A 22819-nucleotide genomic window follows, 5' to 3' on the forward strand; every position below is an offset into this window, starting at 1 on the left:
GGTGACTGGGAAGCAGGGTTCTCTGTCTAAGGTCTGAGAGTGAGTGAGAGACACTGGGGTAAACAGCCAGATCTTTAAAACAGGAAATTAATATGAGACTTTTATCTTCAGTCTACATTATTATCATCATCATCATTTTGGTTTTTTGAGACAGGTTTTCTCTATATTGCTTTGGAACCTGTCCTGGAACTCACTCTGTAGACCAGGCTGGACTCAAATTCACAGAGATCCTCCTGATTCTGCTTCCTGAGTGCTGGGACTAAAGGCGTGTACCACCAATTCCCAGCTTACATTTTTATTAACAACCTTAACCTTTGGTATTTTCCTAAAAAATTAAAATACAGACAGACTTTGGTATTTCACTTTCACACTGATATCAGCATAACAAGGCACTAAAGAAAGTTTGTTTTGCAGTGTGGGTGGGTTCAGCCTTCTGCTTGCTTTGTTGGCTCAGCATTATCAGTAGAGCCATTAACTCAGAGAGTCCTGGAAATGGTGGGAGCCCTGTGTTTTCTGGGAGAATTCCACCATCTCCTCCAAAAATATTCAAGAGGGATGTGCTGCTCAGTTTTTATATCAACTTCACACAAGTGAGGGTTATTTGGGAAGAGGGGCTCTCAGTTGAGGAAATGCCTCGGTCAGATTGGCCTGTAGGCAAGTCTGCAGAGCATTTTCCTGATTGATGATTGTTGTGGGAGAGCCCAGTTCATTGTGGTAGTGCCAGCCCTGGTCTCATGATCCTGGATGGTATAGAAATGCAGACTAATTAAGCTATGAAGAGCAAGCTGGTATGCAGCATCCTCCATGGCCTCTGCATCAGTTCCTGCTTCCAAGTTCCCGTCCTGTTTGAGTTCCTGCTCTAACTTCCCTCTGTGATGAACTGTAGGCTGAAGTAAAGTTGCTTTGGTCATCGTGTTTTATCCCAGCACTAGAAACCCTAACTAAAAATTTGATGCCAGGGCATAGGATATTGCTGTAATGGACTGGACCATGTCATTTTTGAAAGGGTTGTAGAAGGACTTTGGCCTGGAAAAGCCATTGGGTGCTCAGAGCTTAATAAGTGGTTCTGTGTGAGCTTGGAAAATAAAGCTGAGAATAGTGAAGATGATCGAAGCTTGGCTTGTGAAGTTTCACAAGTTTGAGAGTTGCTTGAAGACTCTATATGGGCTGTTTGATATTTTGAAATAAGAATTTGTGGTTCTGGTCAGCTGGAGCAGCTGTGATTAACAAGAAGCCAGCACCAAGGTGAAATCTTTGCTTTACTGTGCTTTGTTTGTTTGTTTTTAACAAAACATCAATAAAGATTTGGGAGTCAGATGCTGGGGTGAAAGCCGGCTATCTCAGAGAGGCAGAGAGAATACATAACTGACCTTCCTCCTCCACTGATATCCCAGAAAGAAAGCTTTCTCCTGCACCATCTCAAACTGAATGTCCCTCCATTCTACTTCCTGTGTGTGTCTCTATTCATCCCCCTGACTCCCTCTTACTCTCTATGGTTTTTCCTGTCAGCTAGTTCCTTGTTCCGCCTCTTAGCCTACGGTTGACTTTATTTAATCCTGTTTACAGTATTCAAGGAGAAAGCTCTTGGATTAAACGTGTGTGCTAGGGCTGAGCCACACATCAACTAGAAACAGGTTTGATCAAATATACTGCAACATTACTGGGTCAATTGATGCCCAGTTGCAAAGACCCCAGCATTTTGGAGATGCCAGTACCATGGGACAGCCACCAAAGACAGCAGCAGCTATGTAGTTGAGTCCCCCTGAGCCTAGAAAACAAGCTGTGTGTGCTAACAAAGGCAGAACTGGAGAAACAGGAACGTTTGGAGCAGAGATTTTAAGTGAATCCCAGATGTCTGATACTGAGCTTTTTACACTGTTGCATTTGGTTTTGCTTTGATTTGCTTGTGACTGGAGAACATTTTAACTTATTTTGTTTTACAGAAGCCCACAATTTGGAATTTTATAGAGACTTCAGAGTTTTAGAGAGTCTTTGGATATTTTAAGATACTGAAGTCTCAAGGTGTTTACATTTTAAATGCTATAGCACTTTTAAAACTTGGAATGTCTTATATTGTGGTGTTGATACTCATAGGTGAATCTTGGGGATTCCATGGTTGATGGGCTAGAAGCTGTAAACTGAAATAAACCCTTTCCTCCCCATGGTGTGTTTTATCACAATAGAAACCCTAACTAATGCTGTGTGTGCGCACGCGTGTCAAGTAGAGAGCAAGGACTATCTAGCTCAGCCCATGTACTCAGCATTTCCTAGGCTATTACACTGGGCTATATGAGATATACCTGATCTATTACAGTTTATTTTTCTAATACAGACTTTGAGTGTGGATTGTTTCTTAGGTCATGGACACCAGGAACAATTTTTGACACTAGAATGTGAGGATAGACAGCTAATGTGGAAGATGATTCCAGGAAATACCTCCAGGTTTACCAGCAGGCACCAAGCTAGAGTGGGAATAATCCTACAAAGGATACATTATGAAGCAGGTTGCTGCTGAGACATTCTGGAGGGCAGAATAGAATGTGCCATAGATTGATCTACTAGGGGGAAGTGAGAGCTACCCTGCCTTGTTTTGTTTTTTTCTTTTTTTATATTTTATTTATTCCTATTTTATACATAAGTGCTCTGCATGTATAACTGCATGCCAGAAGAGGCCATCAGATCCTATTAAGATGGTTGTGAGCCACCAGGTGAGTGCTGGGACTTGAACTCAGAACCTCTGGAAGAACAGCCAGTGCTCTTAACTGCTGAGCCATCTCTCCAGCCCTGTTGTTTTTTTCTGACCTGTCTTATCATGGTTTGAATTGTGTGCTCAAAAAAAGGTATGCTGGTGCCCTAACCCCCAGGTCCTCAGAATTGGATGTTCTTTGGCCATAGGAGTATTGTGGGTGCAATTAGTTAAGATGGTATTGGAGTCAGACATGCCTTCAGTACACAGTAACTGGTGTCCCTTTCATCAGTAGTACCCTGTGAGGAGATGGGAAGTTGCAAGGAGAAGGCAGTCTGGTGTGATACTGTCACCAGCCAAGAAACATCAGGGGCCCCTCTAGCTAAAAAGGCAAGAAGGAGCTACCTCTGCAGCCTTAGGAAGCATGACTCTGCCAATACTTTGGTTTAGAACTTCTGACTTGAAGCACAGTGAGGGAATGAGGAATGAACTCCACACGTATTCCATTGGTTCTTGGATGCAGCTACTCATGATCCCACAGCCAGGAAGAAAGACCCCAGAAAAGAGACCATAGGAGGCCTTCCTGAAATGTGTCCAGCAACAGATAGCTTGGTCCCTGGGCAATAAGGTCTCAGTTCACTCAATTAACATCTGGGAAGAATCTGGCTTAACTGGTACAGGCCTTCCTGCACTAATAAAAATCACCCACAACCCTCAGGAAACATGTCTTTATCGAACAGGGGGATGGACCTAGTCAAAGCTGCTAAGGTAAGAAATGAAATGAGGAGGTTGGTCTAAGAGGGAGAAGGTGATTGTTTGATTGTCTTGGAACAAGACGCTACAAGGATGATAATAGCACTGGCCAACATTACCTATGCCTGTGATTCATGGCAGGCACCATTCTGTTTTGCCTAAATTCCGGTTAGAAATAACTTACGATACCTTTATTTTGACGAACCTGAGAACTAGAGATGGAAAAAAACTCACTAGAAACCACACAGCTGCTCAGACTCAGTAACAGTCAGAGCTCTGCATATGTGGTGGAAATCAGGCAAGCCCTGTGTTCATCTTCCTGCTGTTCATATTCCCTATCCAGAGTTCTTCTATTTATCAAGGCTTTCTTTCCAGCCCAATCCTTGACCATCTCCCCCTACAGCTCTCCAGTTTGTTGGAATATAATTATTTGTATTTCTCTTGAGATGGGTTTTCAATATATTACTTAGGCTGGCCTTGAACTCTTGCCTCAGCCTCACAAGCATCTTTCCATAGTCACTGGCTGCACAGACAGTTAATAAGGGGATTCAACTGCCTTGCTCTTGTACTGTCCCAAACCATGCTCTTTGCCAGTCTTTTTCAGTCCTGGCTATGGAACCCAGAGCCTCACATGTGCTAGACATGACCTCTACACTGAACTGTCTCCTCTTCTGCTTCGCAGAATTTTAAAAGCAATGTTTTGGGCTAGTGAAATGGCTCTGTAGGGAAGGCGCTTACTACCAAGCTGGTCGACCTGATGCTGATCACAGAAAACCAACTCATGAAGGTTGTCTTCTGACCATGCTCCCCTACCCCACAATGAATAAATCAAATGTAATTTTAAAAATTAAATAATACATTTTCTTTTAAAAATGGGTTTTTCAAGCCCGCCTGATCTTTACCAGGGTAGAAATCAGAGGTTTTATTCTCAATATCTTTCTTTATATCCTGCAATATTTTACTTCCGAAATTTTGCTTTCTTTCTGTTATACACTTTAAGACCTACAAATCCTAATGTTATCTTTGAGAATATACTTAGAAGAATGGATTTCAGAATCGCACTCTTCCTAACTAGCCCAAAGAAAGCTAAAAACCAAAAGTGATTTAGTTTCAGGTAAATCTTTTATTGTTTATGTTTCAAAGACAGTAACATGGTCATTGTCACAGGCATGTGAACATCTATTTTGCAGGAAGAATATACTACAAGTCATTCTAGTCACATAGCATTAGCATTCTGGCAAAGATAAATGGTATTTCCAACTGCAACAAACATTTAATAAATAGTAAATTCTGCTTTCTGCCTTTGGGTGAGTCAATGGCGTCTTTTGGTGAACAGCCTGTCTCTCCAACTGTTAGCCCCTCTGGTTGAACTTTTCCGCTATCTTCTGCAGTCCCAGATCCATGGCAGCCAAGTTCTCCAGTTCCTTTTTCTGGGAAACAGAAAAGTGAAGCACTGAAGTCAACCCATACCCTCCAGTTCAGGGAGCTCTAAGAGAAAGGGGGAAGTTTATGTATAGTAGAGGCTGCCTGTGTCAGCCAACATCAGGTCTTTAAGGTGTGTTTCTTCTGATCAGCAGATTCCCCAAGCAATTGCTGGGTCCCTTCCAAAAATTACCGAATGAGAAGCTCTGGGGGATCAGAAATCCCTGTGACTCTGATGTACTTATTAGGTAAAGGTGCAGTTTGGGTGGCACCAGGTGCCTAAGGTTTACGCCATGCCCAGACAGCACCTGGTACACACATCAGACAGATCTGGGACTAGGTCCCAGACACAGTCTTTTCCCAGGTTCTCCAAACAAGGCACCAAACACTGTAAAAGAGAGCCAAAGGCAGGGATCTGCACCATGCTGAGTGGTGGCTGGAAATCAACCCTGCTGTGACAAGGGTGCTCACATTCCCACAGAGAAACTTCCCACCCGTACCTGTTTCTCCCCATTATCAGATGAGTCAATGCTAAATCAGCCTTGATCCTCACCGTCATCTAATTTTAAGCAAAATCTGCATACTGTACCTCTTCCTCAGTCATAACTCTCTGGTCAGCCCTGCCCTTTTCATCTTCTGCCTCCTGGTGAGGCCCCATCTGCTCCTCTGAGTCATAGAAGTCGGGAAATTCAGCTGACTTCTTCCTGTAGTGAAGGAGCTGGTCCAGCTCAGCCACTCCATCGTATTGCCTTTTCAAGTCCAGATGAGGATCCCTGGCATAGCCTCTCTTCTCATATCCCCAGTTGACATCCTCTGAGTAGGGCCTTTTCTCCCACCAGTCATAGTTGTACTCTGGGAAGAAATTCTTCTCAGCCAGGGTCAACCCATTTCCATCTTCACCTTCACCCTCAAGAAAATTGTCATCTGGGTTGTCTTTTTTCTCAAAATCACTGTTCTTCCACTGGAGAGGGTCAAAGTAGGGGTTAAGCAGCACCCCCAACCTCTTCCTCTTTTCAGGAATGGGATAGGGTGCATATTGCCTGTCTGAAAACCTCACTTCCTCCCTGCTTTCTTCTGGGTCTAGCAGCTCTTCCTGTTGCCACCATTTCCCTTGGTCCCCTTCCTCTCCATAGTTGAGGTAGTTTTTCTCCTGCTCCTGCCATTTGCTTTGTGGATATCTTTTTGGTTTATCTATAGGACCTTCGTGAACAGGGTAATGTCCTTCACCCAGGAGCCCTTTCTCTTCTCTGCTGTCAAGAGCAGAATAGACCCCTGGCACACCTCCCCTGCCTCTGTGTTGGCGTCCCTTTGTCCCCTCATAGCCCCTCTCTTCCTCAGTTTCTTCACCGTGTCTGTTTGCCATGCTTTCAAGTTCAGAGTTGGGGTGGCCTCTCTGGTACTCTTTTTCCTGGCTCTCTTCACTCTGAGGCCTGGGAACTCTGTCCGCTTCACTTCCTCTGCCGCCATATTGTGGTCCCCGAAGGCCCTTGGGAACCTGGGAACCTGGGTAACTTCTCATTTCTTCCCCGTATTCAGGTTCTTCCTGTGAAGCCCTGTAGTGGGTTGGATGGTGGCCCCTCTTTTCCCCTAAACTGGTTGTGGCCACACCTGCCTCCTCCGACTCCTCAGAGGCATGTCCCCTCTCCTCCAACACAGGATGCTCTTCTTGAGAGGGCTTGTTGGGCCGGCTTCTCCCATGGTGGTGTCTGGGCCGTCGTTTGGCTACTTCAGAGGCTATGTCTTCCTCATCTTCCTCGGATTCCTCGCTCTGGTCGTGGCTGCTAAGCTCCTGGGGTTGTTTCTCCTGCCTCCTGGCCTCCTCTCCACTCTCCTGACTGCCTTGCTCCCTGCTGTGTGTCTTCTCATAGAGGCCCATAGAGTGTGTATCTGCTCTAGCCATGGACTCCTCTTTTTTCTTAGACATAGCGTCGCTTATTTTGTTGGAGAAGGTACTCTGTTTCTCTCCTGGAACTTGGAGGTGTCTTTCTTCACCAGCATCTTCCCTGTGCTCTCCTTTTGGATAAGTCTTGTCTTCTCCTTGCTCCCTTTCCTCTCCCCCACTCTCTTCCAAATGGTGTATCTTTGTTTCTTTGGACATTTGTTGGTTGGAAGGATGGAGGCTTTCCTGGGATTCATCCACTCCCTCTCGGCTGTGTCCTCCTCCTTCTGTCCATTTCTCATTGTCTACCTTGCCTTGAGCATCTTCTACTGGAGCTCCTGTTCCCTCCCTACTGGAAGACCAGTGGGCTACCAGGGCATCAGCTGGGTCTCTTAGTAATCGTACTTCAAACTTTGTGTTCTCATTTTCACCCTTTTCTTCACCTTTGACCTCTTTCCCACCTATAATGGAAATACAGGAGTTAGCACAACTGTAGAAATGCTTGAGGTTCAAGTACCAGCTTCAGTGATCACTAAAAATCCAGAGGACACTGGAAAATAGTTACATAATAGAGGATATATTAAGTTCTTTGAGAAGCTGATGCTATGGAAGCTTTTTTGCTGTGTTTAATGAGCTTTCTGCATGTTTAAGTTTCCACAATGTCCACCCAGCATCTCTGTTTGTGACTGTCAATGATCAAATTTAAATCCATATGTAACTTTATGAAAGACTGGAATTTAGAACCAGAAGAACTCTTATAAGTCATCTGGTTCAACCTCCATGTTTTGCAGGCATAGGCGATATGGAGACTCAAAGTGATAGCATTTAGGACCATTCTTTCCATATTTGAGTAAGGTGGAAAAGTAGGCATTGTGTAAATAAATGGCTCTAACTATAATCCAACTAAATAGCATTAAATAGCCAAAATAGGGAATCTTAAGATTCAATGGATGAGGGGCTGGAAAGATGGCTCAGAGGTTAAGAGCACTGGCTGCTCTTCCAGAGGTCCTGAGTTCAATTCCCAGCAACCACCTGTAATGAGATCTGGTGTCCTGTTCTAGTAACTAAATCATTAAAAAAAAAGATTCAATGGATGATTCAAAATTCAATTATTTGTCAGACTTAGTTATCTAGTCAATTGTGTGGACTCTGTCCAGCAGGAAATGACAACTTAATCTATCTTAGCCATGTGCTATGCATTTCAACCCACAATAGACTGTGAACTTCACAGTGGTTCCACACCATCATATCATATGATGTCATTATATCATATGAGTCATAGCCCTCTTGGTTTTTGTAAATACAATCAATGATGTTTGTACAGCAACAAAATGGCCTACCTATGCCTTTGTCAGAAACATTAGATGATGCGTGGCTGTAACTGGTAATAAGAAAGGAAAGGGCCTCTCTCCTTCTTCACTTAGGTCCCACCCAGTCCACATGGTCCTTGAAGCTGAGGGTAAGTTTCAGTACACTGGGCTGTCTCCATGTTTCATGAGTCAGTAGCAGAAGGCATAACTGACATTCTGCTGTTCTCTCCATCTTCTCCAAATGTCAATAAGCTCTGACTACATTCTCACCAATGACACCCTATGAAAAGAGGTGTGGAGATCACACTGTCTTTGTTGTTAGTTGGGAGTGCTTAGGTTTCAACCTCTCTCACCAAGTTCAGATAGAAGACCCAAAGCCAAGATCACTAGCAGCTGAGGGTCAACACCAGCGCCACCCATCATGGGAGCCACTAGCTCTTCGTGGCTCAAGCAAACTGAGACCTAATGCCTAAGACTTCATACAAAATAAGTGAAAATGTTAGAATAGCATTTTAAAATAGATTGGGTAATACCAAATGGATAAAATACTTTAGACTAAATTAGATATACTGTTGACATTAATTTCCCTTGTATTTAAGTTTTTAAATGTGACCACTAGAAAATTTGAAATTATATTTGTAGTTTATACTATATTTCTTTTGACCAGCACTCATGGGCCTTTTTGTTTGTTTTTAGACAGGGGCTTATTAGGTTAACAGGTAAGAGCATAAGAGAGAGCAAACAAGCATAGCAGGAACAGACCTCGTGAGTCATTTTGAACTGACATTTACCAAGGACCATACAAAATATTCAAGAAATTGTAGCTGGTGTGTACCTCTCTATTAAGGCACAGCCTGGCATGGTATAATGTTCTCATGTTCACAAAGCTGGAGGCATGTCTCTGGCCTTCTGTACAGACATTTGAGTAGCAGTTCATTTGTCAAAGGCCTGTACCACGTATGAGCCCACCATGAAGGCAAGAGGGTTATAAGTTCTATGCCAGCTTGGGTTATGAAGTGAATTTAAGGCAGTCTAAATAACAATCAAAAACTTGTCTCAAAAAAAAAAAAAAAAAAAAAAAAAAGAGCCCCCAGTATTATATGCAGTGCCGGGACACGGCCAGCCAATTAAGCAGGCACAAGTAAGCAAGGAGGCTTTGGGTGATACCATTGACTTCTTGTGCCCCCTTTCCAAATTCTTATGTTGAAATCCTAATCAATGCTATGATAGATAGAGATGAGACCTTGGAAGGTTCTTAAGGTCCTGAGGGTGGAGCCCTCATGATGGGAACAGGGTCCTAATAAGAGGACACATGAGAAACACAGCCTCCCTTCATGCAGAACAGTCTAAGGGGCCCATGCAGCCAAGAAGTGGGACCTTACCAGGCACTTGATCTTGTGTACTAGCTGCTATAACTGTGAGGTTACTGTGTATTGTTTAAGCAGATGGATCTATGGTATTGTCTGTAGTGCTCACAGCTGATCCAGCCAGATGCTGAGGTTATTCTTAGCTCTGCTGGGGGACAACAGAGACCACACACTCCTCTTCCCACCTGATTTAGGGGGTGAGGTGTCTTAAGTGTCAAGAACAAGTATTTTTATCTCTTTTGAGTTAAATGTGTACCGCCTCTGGCAGCTGGTGCCTGGAGCTGAGCCCTAAATTTAGCTCTTAGCCCAGCAGGTGAGATTGGGTTGATTAGGCCATAAAGGCTCTGCCACTCTCTAACACTAAAGTGTGATGCTCACCCTTGCTTCCAGGTTTAAAAGGGAGCATGTCTTATCCATCCTGTTGCAAAGTTGACCAAGTCAACCTTGGTCAATCCTCCAAAGAAATCTTGTACCTGGTAAGAAACTGAACTTCTCTAAAGCCTCTTTTAAGCCAAACACAAACAACAATAACAAAAATCACAATTCTTCCTTTCTCCCTAAATACTTATTTGTTCACTGAGTGCAGGAGAGTGGGGGTAGAGACTGGGCTTAGGATTGGACACAGGCCAAGCAGAGCATTTCCACCACATGTAAGTGTGCCCAGGAGAAAGAATACTAAGCCAGGAGAGAGAGAACTACAACAGGACAGAATGGTGTGGCCCAGAAGTGAGTTCCCTGTGACCTACACTTTTATTTAAATATCAGATGTCACTTTAAACAATCAAGATTTTAAGTAGGGTGTGGTGGTGCTACCTTTAATCCTAGTACTTGGAAGATAAAAGCAGGTGGATCCCTGTGAGTTCAAAGCCAGCATTCTGTTTACATAGTGAGTTCCAGGCTGGCAAGAGCTATGGGGTATGACATAGAGAGATCCTGTTTCAAAATAAATATAAATATGCAGACAGAAAGACGATTAGATAGGTAGGTGAATAGATAGATAGATAGATAGATAGATAGATAGATAGATAGATGTCAGACAAACAGACAGACATGTAGATAGACAGATAATTAGCTTGGGATTTAACTCAGTAATAAAATGATTACACAGTCTGAGGCCCTGGGCTTGATCTTCACCAAAACAAAAACATAAATAAATAAATAAATTTCTAACTTTTAACTTCCACTGAAATTTGCAAGGTCTAAATAGCAAATTCTGGTAACAGAGTGTGTAGTTTTCCCTCAAAGGTTGAAAGCCAAGCAATACATGCTCCTGGGAAAAGACCCTCAAGGTTACCATGCTGTGCTGCTGCCCCTAAAAAGGGGATCATGCTGCGCTGCTTCTCTTCTGCTCTGAGACTTTCTTGTGCCTTCATGGTTTTGTGTCTAGCCGGAGTGATGCTTGAAGTTGCAACCCTGAAGGAGCACTTCCATCTTCCTGGCCTTTCTGCCTCTCTCTGTCCAGTGTCCTTGCTAGGGATCTGAACCAGCTGTTCCGTTCTCAGGAGCAGGGTCAACAGACACACATTCTGAAAGCTGGACTTACCTTGACTACAGCATGAGGGCTAAGTACTTGATTTTGGAGGGGGGACATTTGGTAATTGCCCCTCCTCTCCCACTAGCCACCCACCCAGTAATCATGGCTATCTGGTGACCTCTTATGACAGACCCTTCCCTTTTGCATTCATTTGGTAAATGAAGACAGGCAAAGAGTAGCAGCAAAGAAGTAGCACTTGCTTCCTGTGATGACTTAGGACTACTGCCTGGACAAGCAGAAAATGAACTTGAGAAGGGCAGAAGCATCTTGCCTGCAGTGACTGAGAAGCTTCCATTCTCTGTTTAATGGGGGTCCTCGTGTCTGAGGATGCCCCCCCCCCAGTAACGATGATTCTGAGGCAGAGTGGGTTAACCCAGGTCACTCACCCAATTGTCCATGGTTGTTGTATCACTTTATGCACACACCCCATGTACAACAACCACGAGAGAGTGTTTGTCTTATAATGAGGGCTCTTAGAGGTGAAAAGAAAGGACTGGCTGTTTCCAGCTTGACTGTAGACTTTGAAGCAATGGAAGGCATTCACGAGAGCAGCATTGGTTTGAATTGGGTTGACTTCCCCAATGACAAGGACCATACAGTTTTGTAGATTCCGCTTACTTTGTTTTCCACAGTTGCTCTTTAGCACAGAGAAAAATCTCCACTATGTCAGAGCACTTCTCCAATCTTGACCTCCTCTCACCTTCCAGCACGTCCCCATTCACTGCCTCATCTGCCTATAAGCTAGCACTTCCCACACCCCTCTCCACCCAAATGAAGACCCATTTTAAGTTTTCTTAAGTATGAAACCAAGGAATTTAAGAACTCATGGACAGCTCCAAAACTAGTCAACTAAATTCCCTCTTTGAAAATAGAAGCTTAGCAAAAATTTTAAAAGGGACCTTCCCCACCTTCAGACAGCTACTAAGGGGCCAGAAGTCATTTTGCTGTCTCCCTAGGTAGCAGTCTAGTCAATCAACACTAGCTGTAGAATTATACCACAAGGATGCATTTGCAGGTGAGGCAGAGGTGGCTGTGCAGGCACAAAGGTCTTTCTGAAGTGTGGGACACTTACTCTTCTTCAGGACTTGCCGGCACTCAGGGGTAACAGTTGGAACACTGGACTTGGACAGGGCACTTGAGAGGACTTCAATAATGCAGCGAGTCACCTATGAGAAAACACAAAAGTGGGTTGGAAAGCTGGTGTCACTAGAACACAATTCAATCAGGAGTTCCTGTCACAGTAGGCTTGAGTGTGTGCTTGGAACTGATGCAGGATCATCAGGGCAGGGGCACAGACTGGAGGGACCATGAGGAAGCCTCCCAGGGCACTACACTGCAAAAGGAAAAAAGTCATTGAGTGGTAGGAAATAAAGATCCACTTCTAATGCTTAGAGGGAAACTGCCTGTGTCCTAGGGAGGACTAACCCCTGGGAAGGATCTGAGTGCTCACTACCAGAGGGGTATCACTTGTGGTGGTCTCTAAGGCACAAAACTTTCGGCTTTGCAAGACAACATGGGGGAGGGAGCCGTCAAAGGGAGTGAGACAGTCTATGCTGTACACGAAAGTTTAGACTCTAGACCAGCATTTCAACTTACCATTTCCTCATTGCGATTCCCGTTATCCACTGGAGCTGAGCCGACAGCTTTGAAGGAGAAAAATGGGAAATTTCTTGAGTTAATTTCTTGGAAGCTAGGTGAACCAAATTTGCAAAATTGTCCTGCCTTCTTTGAGGGAGCTGCAGAATGAATGCTTAGCAAAACCCACAGTTGGAATAATAGCACTGACCATCATTTCCTGGTTGCCTGTACACATGTACAGACTCATGTGAATACACAAACATACACAGCTGTTTCTTCCAGCAATGCCTTAAACATTTGAAAAGGAATGCTGCCTTGCAGCCCATATAAATGAAACCAAACCACAAATGAGGGGGCATCTTACCATATCTTGTGCTGGTTATGCAGTTGTCCTATATTTGTGGAAAGTTTTTTTTTTAAAGTTGTATATTCACTCTGTGCAGTATCTACATCCTATGATATAATAGTTGTTTAACTGAAATAGAATCAGATACCCTCCACAATCTTTTCACTCTGTCCACACCAATCTAAGGCTTCATCTGCCTATTCCTGTCCCATAAACTCACTTTATAAAAACACAGCTCTTAAAGGCCAGGCATGATGGTACATACCTTTAATCACAGCACTCAAAAGGGAGAGGCAGAAGGATCTCTGTGAGTGAATTTGAGGCCCACTTGGTCTACATAACTTCTAAGATTGCATAGAAAGCCACTATCTTAAAAAGAAAGGAATGAAGGAAGGAAGGAAGGAAGGAAGGAAGGAAGGAAGGAAGGAAGAAAAAAAGGAAAAGAAAGAAATATAAAAACCACAAACAAACAAACAAACAAAAAACAACCTCAAAGACAACAACCAAAAACAGGGATATTAGACTCTTACTCAAGACCTTTGCTTAAACAGTTTGATTCTACATCTGTTTCAATATTGTGTTTCCATGCATTGTATACAATTATGTAAACACCACTAGAAGTATCAAGTTCTCCAGCCCACTCTAGCTTATTAGGGTCATTTTAAAATGTTTGAAAAGTGCCTAGAATGCTATGAAGAAAGACCTCCAACTTCTTCCTCAAATATAGGTTAGATAAGACCTGGATGGCCAACTTCTGGCACTCAGGGTCATATGCCTGGCTTTGTGGGTTCTGTTGTTATTTTTCCCTTTTCTTTAGTGCTGAAGATTAAAGCCAGGTCCTCACACATGACAGACAATCACTCCCCCAGCTGAGCTGCAGCCCCAGCCCTAGGCCAGTCTTTTATGCTCCAAATGACTGCTATTTTGAGAACATACTTCGGCATTTTTCTCTTTCACCTGAAATCTGTGAAATTCTCTGGAAAGTAACCATGGAAGAATTATCCCCTGATGACAAAGAAGTCACCCTTTCCAAATTCAGCTTTCCAGATCTTCTGTAGCAATGCACCTCCACACACACAGTTCTGTCTGTTGTTTCTTCCAATGTAAAGTGAGTACTCTAACTACCCATACATCCAAAGTACTAACTCTTATCAGATTTGACGTCAAGAGATGTCTCATTGTCCTAGACAATTAGCAGCTCATGACTTACTACTATAGGACATCACTGTTTCCCTGAGGGAAGCTCCTTAGAAAGGAACTAGGATTTGCTTATGCTTATGAATTCACATTGTGTACTTAGTGAGATTGCTAAGTGACACACATTTCTTCCAATATAATGTGATAGCAAAGTAATGACTAAAGATATATTGAATCTCCTAAACTTGTTTGACTTATTTGTGTAGCAAATAAGAAATAATCAAATGGTAAAATAAAATCAAATAATAAATCTTGGAATAACTTCTGAAGTATCAGCTTCCATGAGACTATTAAAGTTTAATCCCAGATGGAAATTAGAGCTGCAAAAATAGGTTAAACATGTTCTTCTGCTAGTAAAATCATGGGCACTCCCAAATTCCACTAAAGTTACCAGTCAAACAACATCTGTATAGTAAAATAAATAGCCTTCTTCATATGACACAGATATAGATATTCTACATTCATATTAATCTTTAAAGTGCACAATACTTACCATAAACATTTGTGAATCTCTTTTTATAAGCTTTTAATGTTAGAAAATGAACTAGATGACTTCCTGAGGGATCGTTACCAACTACAATTTTGCTAAATAACCAACCATTTGGGAGGAGGAAATAGGGAAGTGACTGCTAAGATACAGGGTGTCTTTCTGGGGTGATGAGCATGTCCTGAAATTTGATAATGGGGATGGTTACAGTCTGTGGATAGCTTATACACCAGGGAGTTAGACACTTTTAAGAGGTAGGCTGCATAATGAGTAAATTATAGCCTAAAATATGAGAGGATATCATAGTTCCATTTTAGCTACTATTAAATATGAGCTTTTATTCCTTCACAGGAGATATGAAAATATTTAGCCACCATAGTTAAGTGAGTTACAAAAATGTTACTGTTCTGTAATCTAGAACAAAACATACAGCATCACTGTGATCTCTTCAGCAATGCCTATCTGAAATATTTTAGACTCGAAGAACTCTAAATGATTCAGTTTGTTTTCTTTAACCAAATTGAGAAGATATGTTAGTTTTTTGTAAGAATGATTTTTAAAAACTGAGAACATTGTGAATGCAATAAAAAATTATCTTGGGCTTTCATTTTGTCAAATGTTGAATTGAGTAATCCCTGTCCATCAAAGGTTTATATTTATGGAGTCAAATCTAATCAGGGATCTCAGTCTCAGAACAAAGCACTTTTCTCTGCGACCATTCAGAGTCAAAGAAAGCTGCTAGCTTAATTTGGTGTTGTACTTACTTATCAGTATCACAACACAAACATATTCTTCAAGTCATCAGAGATCATTGAGCAAACTTAGAGTAATTTGAAATTCAACACAACAATCTTCCATACACAAATCATCAAATTAACTCCTTCTGTTTCATCCTCCAAAAATTGACTGAAACATTAGTTTACTACTCCGGAAACACTTTTATGCTTATTACACAATCTTGTTTTTATTTCTAGAGTACAAGGAAATATCCAGCACAAATCCCATTCATAAATTAAAAATGATCAATTTAAACGTGAATTATCTCTCTCTAGAAACATAAATACAAAGCATAAATACATTAACCCTGTAAACAGACACACGAAGACCTACACACACATATATGAAATGCCGAGGGAAATGTCTTATATGCATACGGATCTAATTCGGCATCTTTATAATAATAGTGGAAATTTTGCAGGTGCCAACTGCATGCATTCCCACCCTGCTGCGGTCGCAGACAGACTACAAGACTCTCTCTAGCCTTGTAGAGTGCTTGAGATCACTGCAGAGAACACAGAATGCGGCTTTGCTTGCAGGGGCTGCACAGCCTCTGTGGGGAAAGCAGGGAAAGGCTGAGATGAGAGGCTCTTGTTTCCTCAACTCACAGAGTGAGCCAAGGAATACAAGGGACTGTAGAAGATGAAACCTAGTGTCTTCAGTGCTGGGCTCTGGGCCCAGAGCTGGGAGCTGTCCGGGGTGCTGAAATCCACTCACCGGCCAGAGCTGCAGCGCCCAGGAGGCCGAGGAGCACGGCGGTGGTCTGCATGGCCCCGCTCGCCAGCTGCGTGCCAGGAGGATCACAGCGGGTGAGGGCTCCGCAGAGCAGCTGTGGCGCGGTGGACGCAGGCCTGGCTCTTATGAAGGGCGGTGGGGGGCAGAGCCGGGGGCGAGCGGAGAGCGGGGGCGCCCCTTGCTCAACCCTGACGTCACGGAGCAGCCCCGGGGCGGCGCCATTGGGCGGAAACTCAGCCAGTGAGCATGGCCCTGCGCTGGGTCCAGCAGGAGCGGGCGGGGATGCTGGGAGGCCAGGTGCTATCTGTCCCAGGAGAGGAGGGGCAAGGGTCTAGCTCAGATTGCACGCGCCTGCGCTCCACCTACCTCCCCCCCGCCCCCCCGCACACACCTCAGAGCCTGCAGATGCGAGTTTGAGGCTGTGGATACGTGTGATTCTGGTGTGTGTAAATGATGAGGTCAGTTTTGCGTCTCCTCTGCTCAGCTGAAGATCCTTGCTTGAAACACACAGGCGGTTCTCAGACCTTTACAAGAAGAGTGATGGCTGCAAACCTAAAGTGCGCAGCCTAGAACCTATAACTTGCTCTTGGTTCAGATATTAGGTTAAGTGTATCTGTCTTCCTATCTGTGCCTCTGTATGACTTCCACTGTGGACACCTCCCACCCCACACACATAGCATATTCAGATGGGCTTTAAAAAAAAATCAGATGGGGCAAAAGGATGCACTGCAAAATTATCTCACTGCTTTAACCAGTTTCCAAGTTCAGTTCTCTCTGTAGGCACTTTCTGTGGATTAGGCCTAATTTAGTTCCCAGCGTATGTAATTGGCACTATTCTCCTCCCTCTCCCCCTCCCTCTCCCCCCTCCCTCTCCCTCTCCCCTTCCTCTTCCCCTCCCCCTCTCCCCCTCCCTCTTCCCCTCTCCCTCTCCCTCTCCCCCTCCCTCTTCCCCTCCCCCTTCACCTCTCCCCTCCCCCTCCCCCTCCCCCTCCCTCTGCCTCTCCCTCTGCCTCTCCCCCTCCCCCTCCCTCTGCCTCTCCCTCTCCCCTCTCCCCCCTTCCCCTCTTGTTGCACTGGTATTTAACCAGCTCTTCCTGATAGACTGATAGATATTTATTTATGTTGTTATCTTTTTTTTTAATCATTAGTTACTCCTTTATAATGGGGGCATAGCTGCAGGGCAGGGTATGAAGTAACGACTTTGTAGGAACTAGTACATTCTTGAAAACCTGTTCATCTTTTCTGGCTTTTAAATTAAGATAGAAATGCATTTTTAATTATGTGTGCAAGGAAGATGATAACATCTTCCAGATTATTTTTGACATGGATTCTGTTAGCTTAATAAGGAATCAGAAAAAAGCACAGGCAAGTGTCCTGCCCAGAAGAGATACAATCTGCTCTGATAACAGATTCTGAGGAACAGTGAAACTTCATTTGAGATCTCTTTGGTTAGGTGATGAAGTCGTTGATCTACTCCTACTGACAAAGTAAAAAGGAGATTTCCAGTTCCTTCTCCTGAAAAGTCTCAAATTCTTTTTGCACGTGATGAGTATATACATAGATACATCTTCCTGGATAATTCTTTTTACCAACACTGCAGTTAGAGAGAGAGAGAGAAAGCGAGAGAGAGAGAGTGTGTGTGTGTGTGTGTGTGTTTCTGCATTACTGGGGAGAACATTAGCCATGGGCATGCAGGAAAACACTCTACCATATATTATCAACCTCGGAATATCAGAATTGTCTTGAAAATGATATTTCTGGGACAACTGGTAAAATTGAAAAGACATAAAGGTTACATCACCCTATTGTGCTGTGGATAGTAGAAACTGGAGAAAGGAACATCACTGGAATTCAAACCAGTTTAATGGTGGAAGGGACTAGGGATTTGGCCCAGCAGATAGAATGCTTGCCATACTATAACAGAGCCCCAAACCTAAGTAACCCTACCCCCTCAGACCTTAACATAACTGACTCCATGATGCAAGTGCCATTCAGGCCATAAAATTCAGCCTGTAGACAGTACCACCTGCCAAAAGTAAAACAAAGGCCTAATCCATCAAAGTCCATAGTTCTGGGAAGTCTGTAAATGTACTAATCTTGCTTTTTTGACTTCTGCAGTTCTGCTTCTGGAATTCCACTTTTGGCTAACTGTTCTTGTTAACTGAAGTATGTCAACCCAGAACCCAGATGCTTAAAGTTCATCCTGAGAAAGGCTCAGGGTTACACTGGGATCCTGAACAGCCAGTCTTCTCTGGTGAATATCACAGAACAATGCAAGCCTGCTCACTGGAATGCAAACCAATTTAATGGTGGAAGGGAAGAACCAATAATTCCACAAGATTGACCTTTCGACCTCCACTTGTGCATCCCCCCCCTACACATCACACATCACACACACACACATTTACACAGAGTAGAAATAAAATATGGGGCTAGAGAGATTGCTCAATGGTTAGGAGTACTTGCTGCACTTTCAGAGGACCCAGGTTCAATTCCCAGCACCCACGTTGTGGCTAACACTCTATCTGTAACTCTAAGGAATCTGATTTCTCTTCTAGCCCCTTTGGGAACTGCACAAATAAACGCAGACATATATGTGGGCAAAACACCCATCCACATAAAAGTAAGTAAATCTTTTAGAAATTTTTCAAAAGAAAGTGAAATGTAAACATGAAAGAAACCTATTGGCAGAGAAAGGCTGGATACTCTTTCCCACCTAGGCTACGTATAAAAACAGAGGATGTGCAAGAAAGAACCTGCAAGAAGCCACAAGCCTGTGGCCCAGGACTTTTTGACCAGATGTTTTCGCTAGTTCACTATGCCATCCCCATTTTCAGGAGTGACTTTTTATAAATGTGTTTGTTTGTTTGTTTGTTTATTGAAACAAGGTCTCACTATATAGACCAGGCTGGCCCCAAACTCACAGATATCCACTTCCTTCTCCCTCCCAAGTTCTAGTTCTGTTTTCAACGATGTATTATTATACTTCCGTGGGTCATCCTGTCATGGTCCCCCAACTCCCACCTATAACTGTGTTGGTATTTCTTTGCTGATTTTGAGGCAAGTTCCTTGGATAGTCAGGAAAAAAATGTTCTTTGTTTTTAGGAAATACATATCAAGATTTCAAGTCTCAAATTTTGAGAAAAAAATATAAGGAAAAGAGAAAAAAGAAATCACTTTCATATTTTAAAGACTTTAAAAATAGATCTTGCCCTAAGTTTGTTTGTTAAAAACAGCACAGGTTACTGATCATCTGCAAATAGTGTGTGTGTGTGTCACATTGGTCCATCTGTCTTCACACTGGCAGATAGAAGCCTTCTCTATGGGGCCTTCATAGGGGCCTGGGCACCTTTGGGAGTCTGAACTGGAGCTGAAGCCTGGGTCTGAGCTGGAGCTGTGGCTTCTACCTTGGTTTGAGTGTTGGCCTTTGGTTGGCAAAGTCTACGACCCTTGGGCGTGCAGCTTCTAGTCTGCTTCCCATGCTTGAGATGAGCAATGAAAGCAAGAAGGCTGAGTTTGTGGCTGGGACCCTTTGGCATCTTGGGTTTGACCACTTTGGGCTTCACAAGGGCCTTGATGGCCTCTGCACGTGCACACATTGCCTTGGCATTGTTTGCCTGCATCTTCTTAAGGCCTTTCTTCTTAGGCTTGTTAGCAAGGCTCATGTTCCTCAGGAACTTGGGGTTGACTCCCTTGAGAGATTCGTGTCTTTGACAGGGTTTCTTGATACCATTTCCATGTCATTTTCAGGATTGGTTTTATGTGATGTGGTTCTTGGACTTGGCCATGTCTGAACAGTAACCCATGGCTGCCAAAGCACCTTAGACTAGAAGAGAAAGAAGGGATTTTGTTTTTTAAATATAGGGTATCATTGTGTATCCCTGACTAGCCTGAAATTCACTATGTAAACTATGTAAATTCACTATGTAAGCCAGAGTAACCTAAATCTCACAGAGATCCTCCCGCTCTGTCTCCTGAATGATGGTATCAAAAGAGAGAGAGAGAGAAAGAGAGAGAGAGAGAAAGAGAGAGAGAGAGAGAGAGAGAGAGAGAGAGAGAGAGAGAGAGAGAGAGAGAGAGAGAGAGACCACTATGCCTGGTGGCCAAGTAAAGAAAAAATAGGCATGGACAATTATGTATACTACAATAGCATACTATTTTTTCATTTTTATGAAACCTTAAATTCTTTCAAAACAAACAAAGATGAAAGTTTGTGGTTCAAAAGAATGTGCTTAAAAGCTATGTAAAGCAGTGGATGCTGGAAAGAGGAGATGTGCTTGGTGTGGTAGTTCCCTGCATGTATGAGGCTAGCCTGGACTGCCTAGTGAATTCCAGGCTAGCCTAGGCCAGAAAGAAAACATCGAAGGAGGAAAGGAAGGGTACAATCTATGAGAGGTTTAGTTTTCCATTGTTGACATTACACAAGGGTTAACACTATTCTTTAAAATGTAGCAATTATTTATATTTTTTAAAACTGCTATGTCTTTGAAGTAGACACACTCTGGTTTTCCAATACTTTCCCTCTCTTCTTTTTTCCCTAGAAAAACCATGATTAAACGATGTCAAAATCCTCTTTTGACTTCTCAGGTTGGGCTTGGGATAAGTGTTTTTGCTCATTAAGACAACCTTGCTAAAGGAAAGCTATTTTCATCATTGCCAGTTAGTTGGGTGCAAGGGGAGAGCCAGAGTACTAGAGTGAAGGATGCTGGGAGTAGACTGCCAGCATGGCATTTTGTCTCAGAGGAAAGGAACGAGGAACACTAAAGGAACCAGGGCCTAGACTGAGGCAGGGATGTAGTCACAGTTTTAATGATATCGTGGTCTAGCTATCCTGGGAACCCTGTTTTGAGGTGCCCATTCATAACTCCCCTATAATTTCACCTTGAAAAAAAAAATCAGAGTCTCTGTGTGTGGACAGTGTCTATCTCAGACTACTAAGCATGGGTGTGCTCCGTGTCAGGTCTGTGTACTCACTGACTTGGTACTCACTTTCTCCATGTCACTTCATTTAATGAGTCTTGTTATCTGATGGCAAAGGCCATCTGATCTTGTTTTTCATTAGAAGACTGTTGGTTATTCTCAGTCCTTTAAATTTCCTTACAAAGTTTTAAGTCACTTGTCAATTTTCACTTTAAAATCCTGCTGGGATTTTACCAGGAATGACACAAAACCACAAAACCCATATACCAATATAGGGGCAGCTGGCATCTTGACACTATTGGAAAGACATAGCTTTTTTTTTTTTTTTTTCTTTCCTGAGACAGGGTTTCACTAACAGCCCTGGCTGTCCTGGAACTTGCTCTGTAGATCAGGCTGGCCTTGAATTCACAAAAATCCTCCTGCTTCTGCCTCCCGGGTGCTGGGATCAACGGTGTGTGCCTGGTAAGACTTAGCTTTTTGATTGTTGCTAATATTCTGGATATAATATTATCTGTTAGCACAACAGAATACCAAGAAAAGAAGTCATGGGAAACAGTCTTTCCTAGGAATTCTTTCAAAGAACTGAGGAGAAATAAACACAGTTCCAGGGTCCAGTATTTAAGAAGGGCGTGGCCTTGTATGTGGCTTCTGAAATGACTAGCCTTGGAAATAAAGCCAACAATAGGAATTTGGTATTGAAAAGATAGGGATTAGAAATACTGAGAGAGCAGGTAAGGAAACTGAGAAAAGCCAGAGGTTAGTAACTGCAGGTAGCTGCTACCTCCCCAAGGATGGAAGGATATATCCACCCTGCAACCCAGAAACAGAGGCTACTTAAGAAGGCAGATCCCTGGGAAAGGCTGCTGGGCAGCAGCTGGAAACGAGAGAAGCTGCTACTGCCAGAGATGTAATGTTTTCTGTTTTCTTTCCAATCAGGGGGAGGGGGAGAAATACTTGGCTTTTTTTTTCTTTTGTTTTCTTTTCTTTTCTTTTCAAAGCTAGTGCCTCTTAGCAACTGAAGCTACCTGGAAACAGCTGGGCAAACCAGGAAAATCATTTACAAGGGCCAGTCTCCACAGATTAGATCAGAGAGAAAATTGGAAAGCAAACAGACAATGGCAAATAGGATCAAACCACCTTGGAGTCTGGGTTCTACCTTTGGATCTTATTTCCCAATTCACTAATTCAATTCATTTGTTTATGTGGCTTGCTGACTGTCCGTCCAAGCAGTGTGGCTTGGTAAATACTGAGGTTAATCTCAGTGTTAGTGGCACAAGGCTAGAGATTAAAGGTGAGAACATGACCCGTTAGGAGATGGTGCATTCATGGAAACTGCCCTGTTGGGAGATGGTACATTCATGGAAATTGTCACCTTGCAGGCACATGTCCACAAAATTCCTTGTGTTAGTAACCATTGATGGGAGATGTCATTCTGTAAATATGTTTCTCTTATTTGTTAATGAATAAGGCACTGTTGGCTAATAGGAAAGGAAGATAGGAGGGACTAGGAGACAAGGAGGAAAGAGGAAGTAGTAGGGAGGAGTCAACATGGAGAGACTAGGGAGAGAAGAACAAACACCAGCCCACTCTCCGGTAAAATGAGACTACATGGAAACACTTAGATTAATATAAATGGGTTAATATTTAAGAGAGAGCTAGCCGATAAAAACCAAGTAACTGGCCAACAGAATTATATCGAATACAGAGTCTCTGTGTATTATTTGGGGCAGGCGCAGCTGTGGGACAGACCAGAAAATTACTTGCAACAGACCATCAGGGTAGACATTAATCTCTGTGACTTTGACTTCACCAACTCGCCCCCCCCACG

At 43.2% G+C, this 22819-nt stretch overlaps 2 protein-coding genes across 2 annotated transcripts; both read right to left on the reverse strand.

The window, feature by feature from the left end:
- Window positions 1-4654: 4654 nt before the first annotated feature.
- Chgb (chromogranin B) lies at window positions 4655-16170 on the reverse strand. The gene is made up of 5 exons (XM_051183322.1): window positions 16054-16170; window positions 12548-12594; window positions 12024-12117; window positions 5451-7201; window positions 4655-4869 (listed from the first exon to the last, which is right to left on the reverse strand). The coding sequence occupies exons 1-5, from the start codon at window positions 16103-16105 to the stop codon at window positions 4792-4794; spliced, it is 2022 nt and encodes a 673-aa protein (XP_051039279.1). The 5' UTR covers window positions 16106-16170; the 3' UTR covers window positions 4655-4791.
- Window positions 16171-19391: 3221 nt separating this feature from the next.
- Window positions 19392-19736, reverse strand: LOC127221262 (60S ribosomal protein L29-like). The gene has a single exon (XM_051183151.1). It carries the CDS (start codon window positions 19734-19736, stop codon window positions 19392-19394), a length of 345 nt encoding a protein of 114 aa, XP_051039108.1.
- Between the last annotated feature and the right edge of the window lie 3083 nt (window positions 19737-22819).

The sequence above is a fragment of the Phodopus roborovskii genome, unplaced genomic scaffold (assembly GCF_943737965.1).
Source record: "Phodopus roborovskii unplaced genomic scaffold, PHOROB, whole genome shotgun sequence".
Taxonomy (NCBI): domain Eukaryota; kingdom Metazoa; phylum Chordata; class Mammalia; order Rodentia; family Cricetidae; genus Phodopus; species Phodopus roborovskii.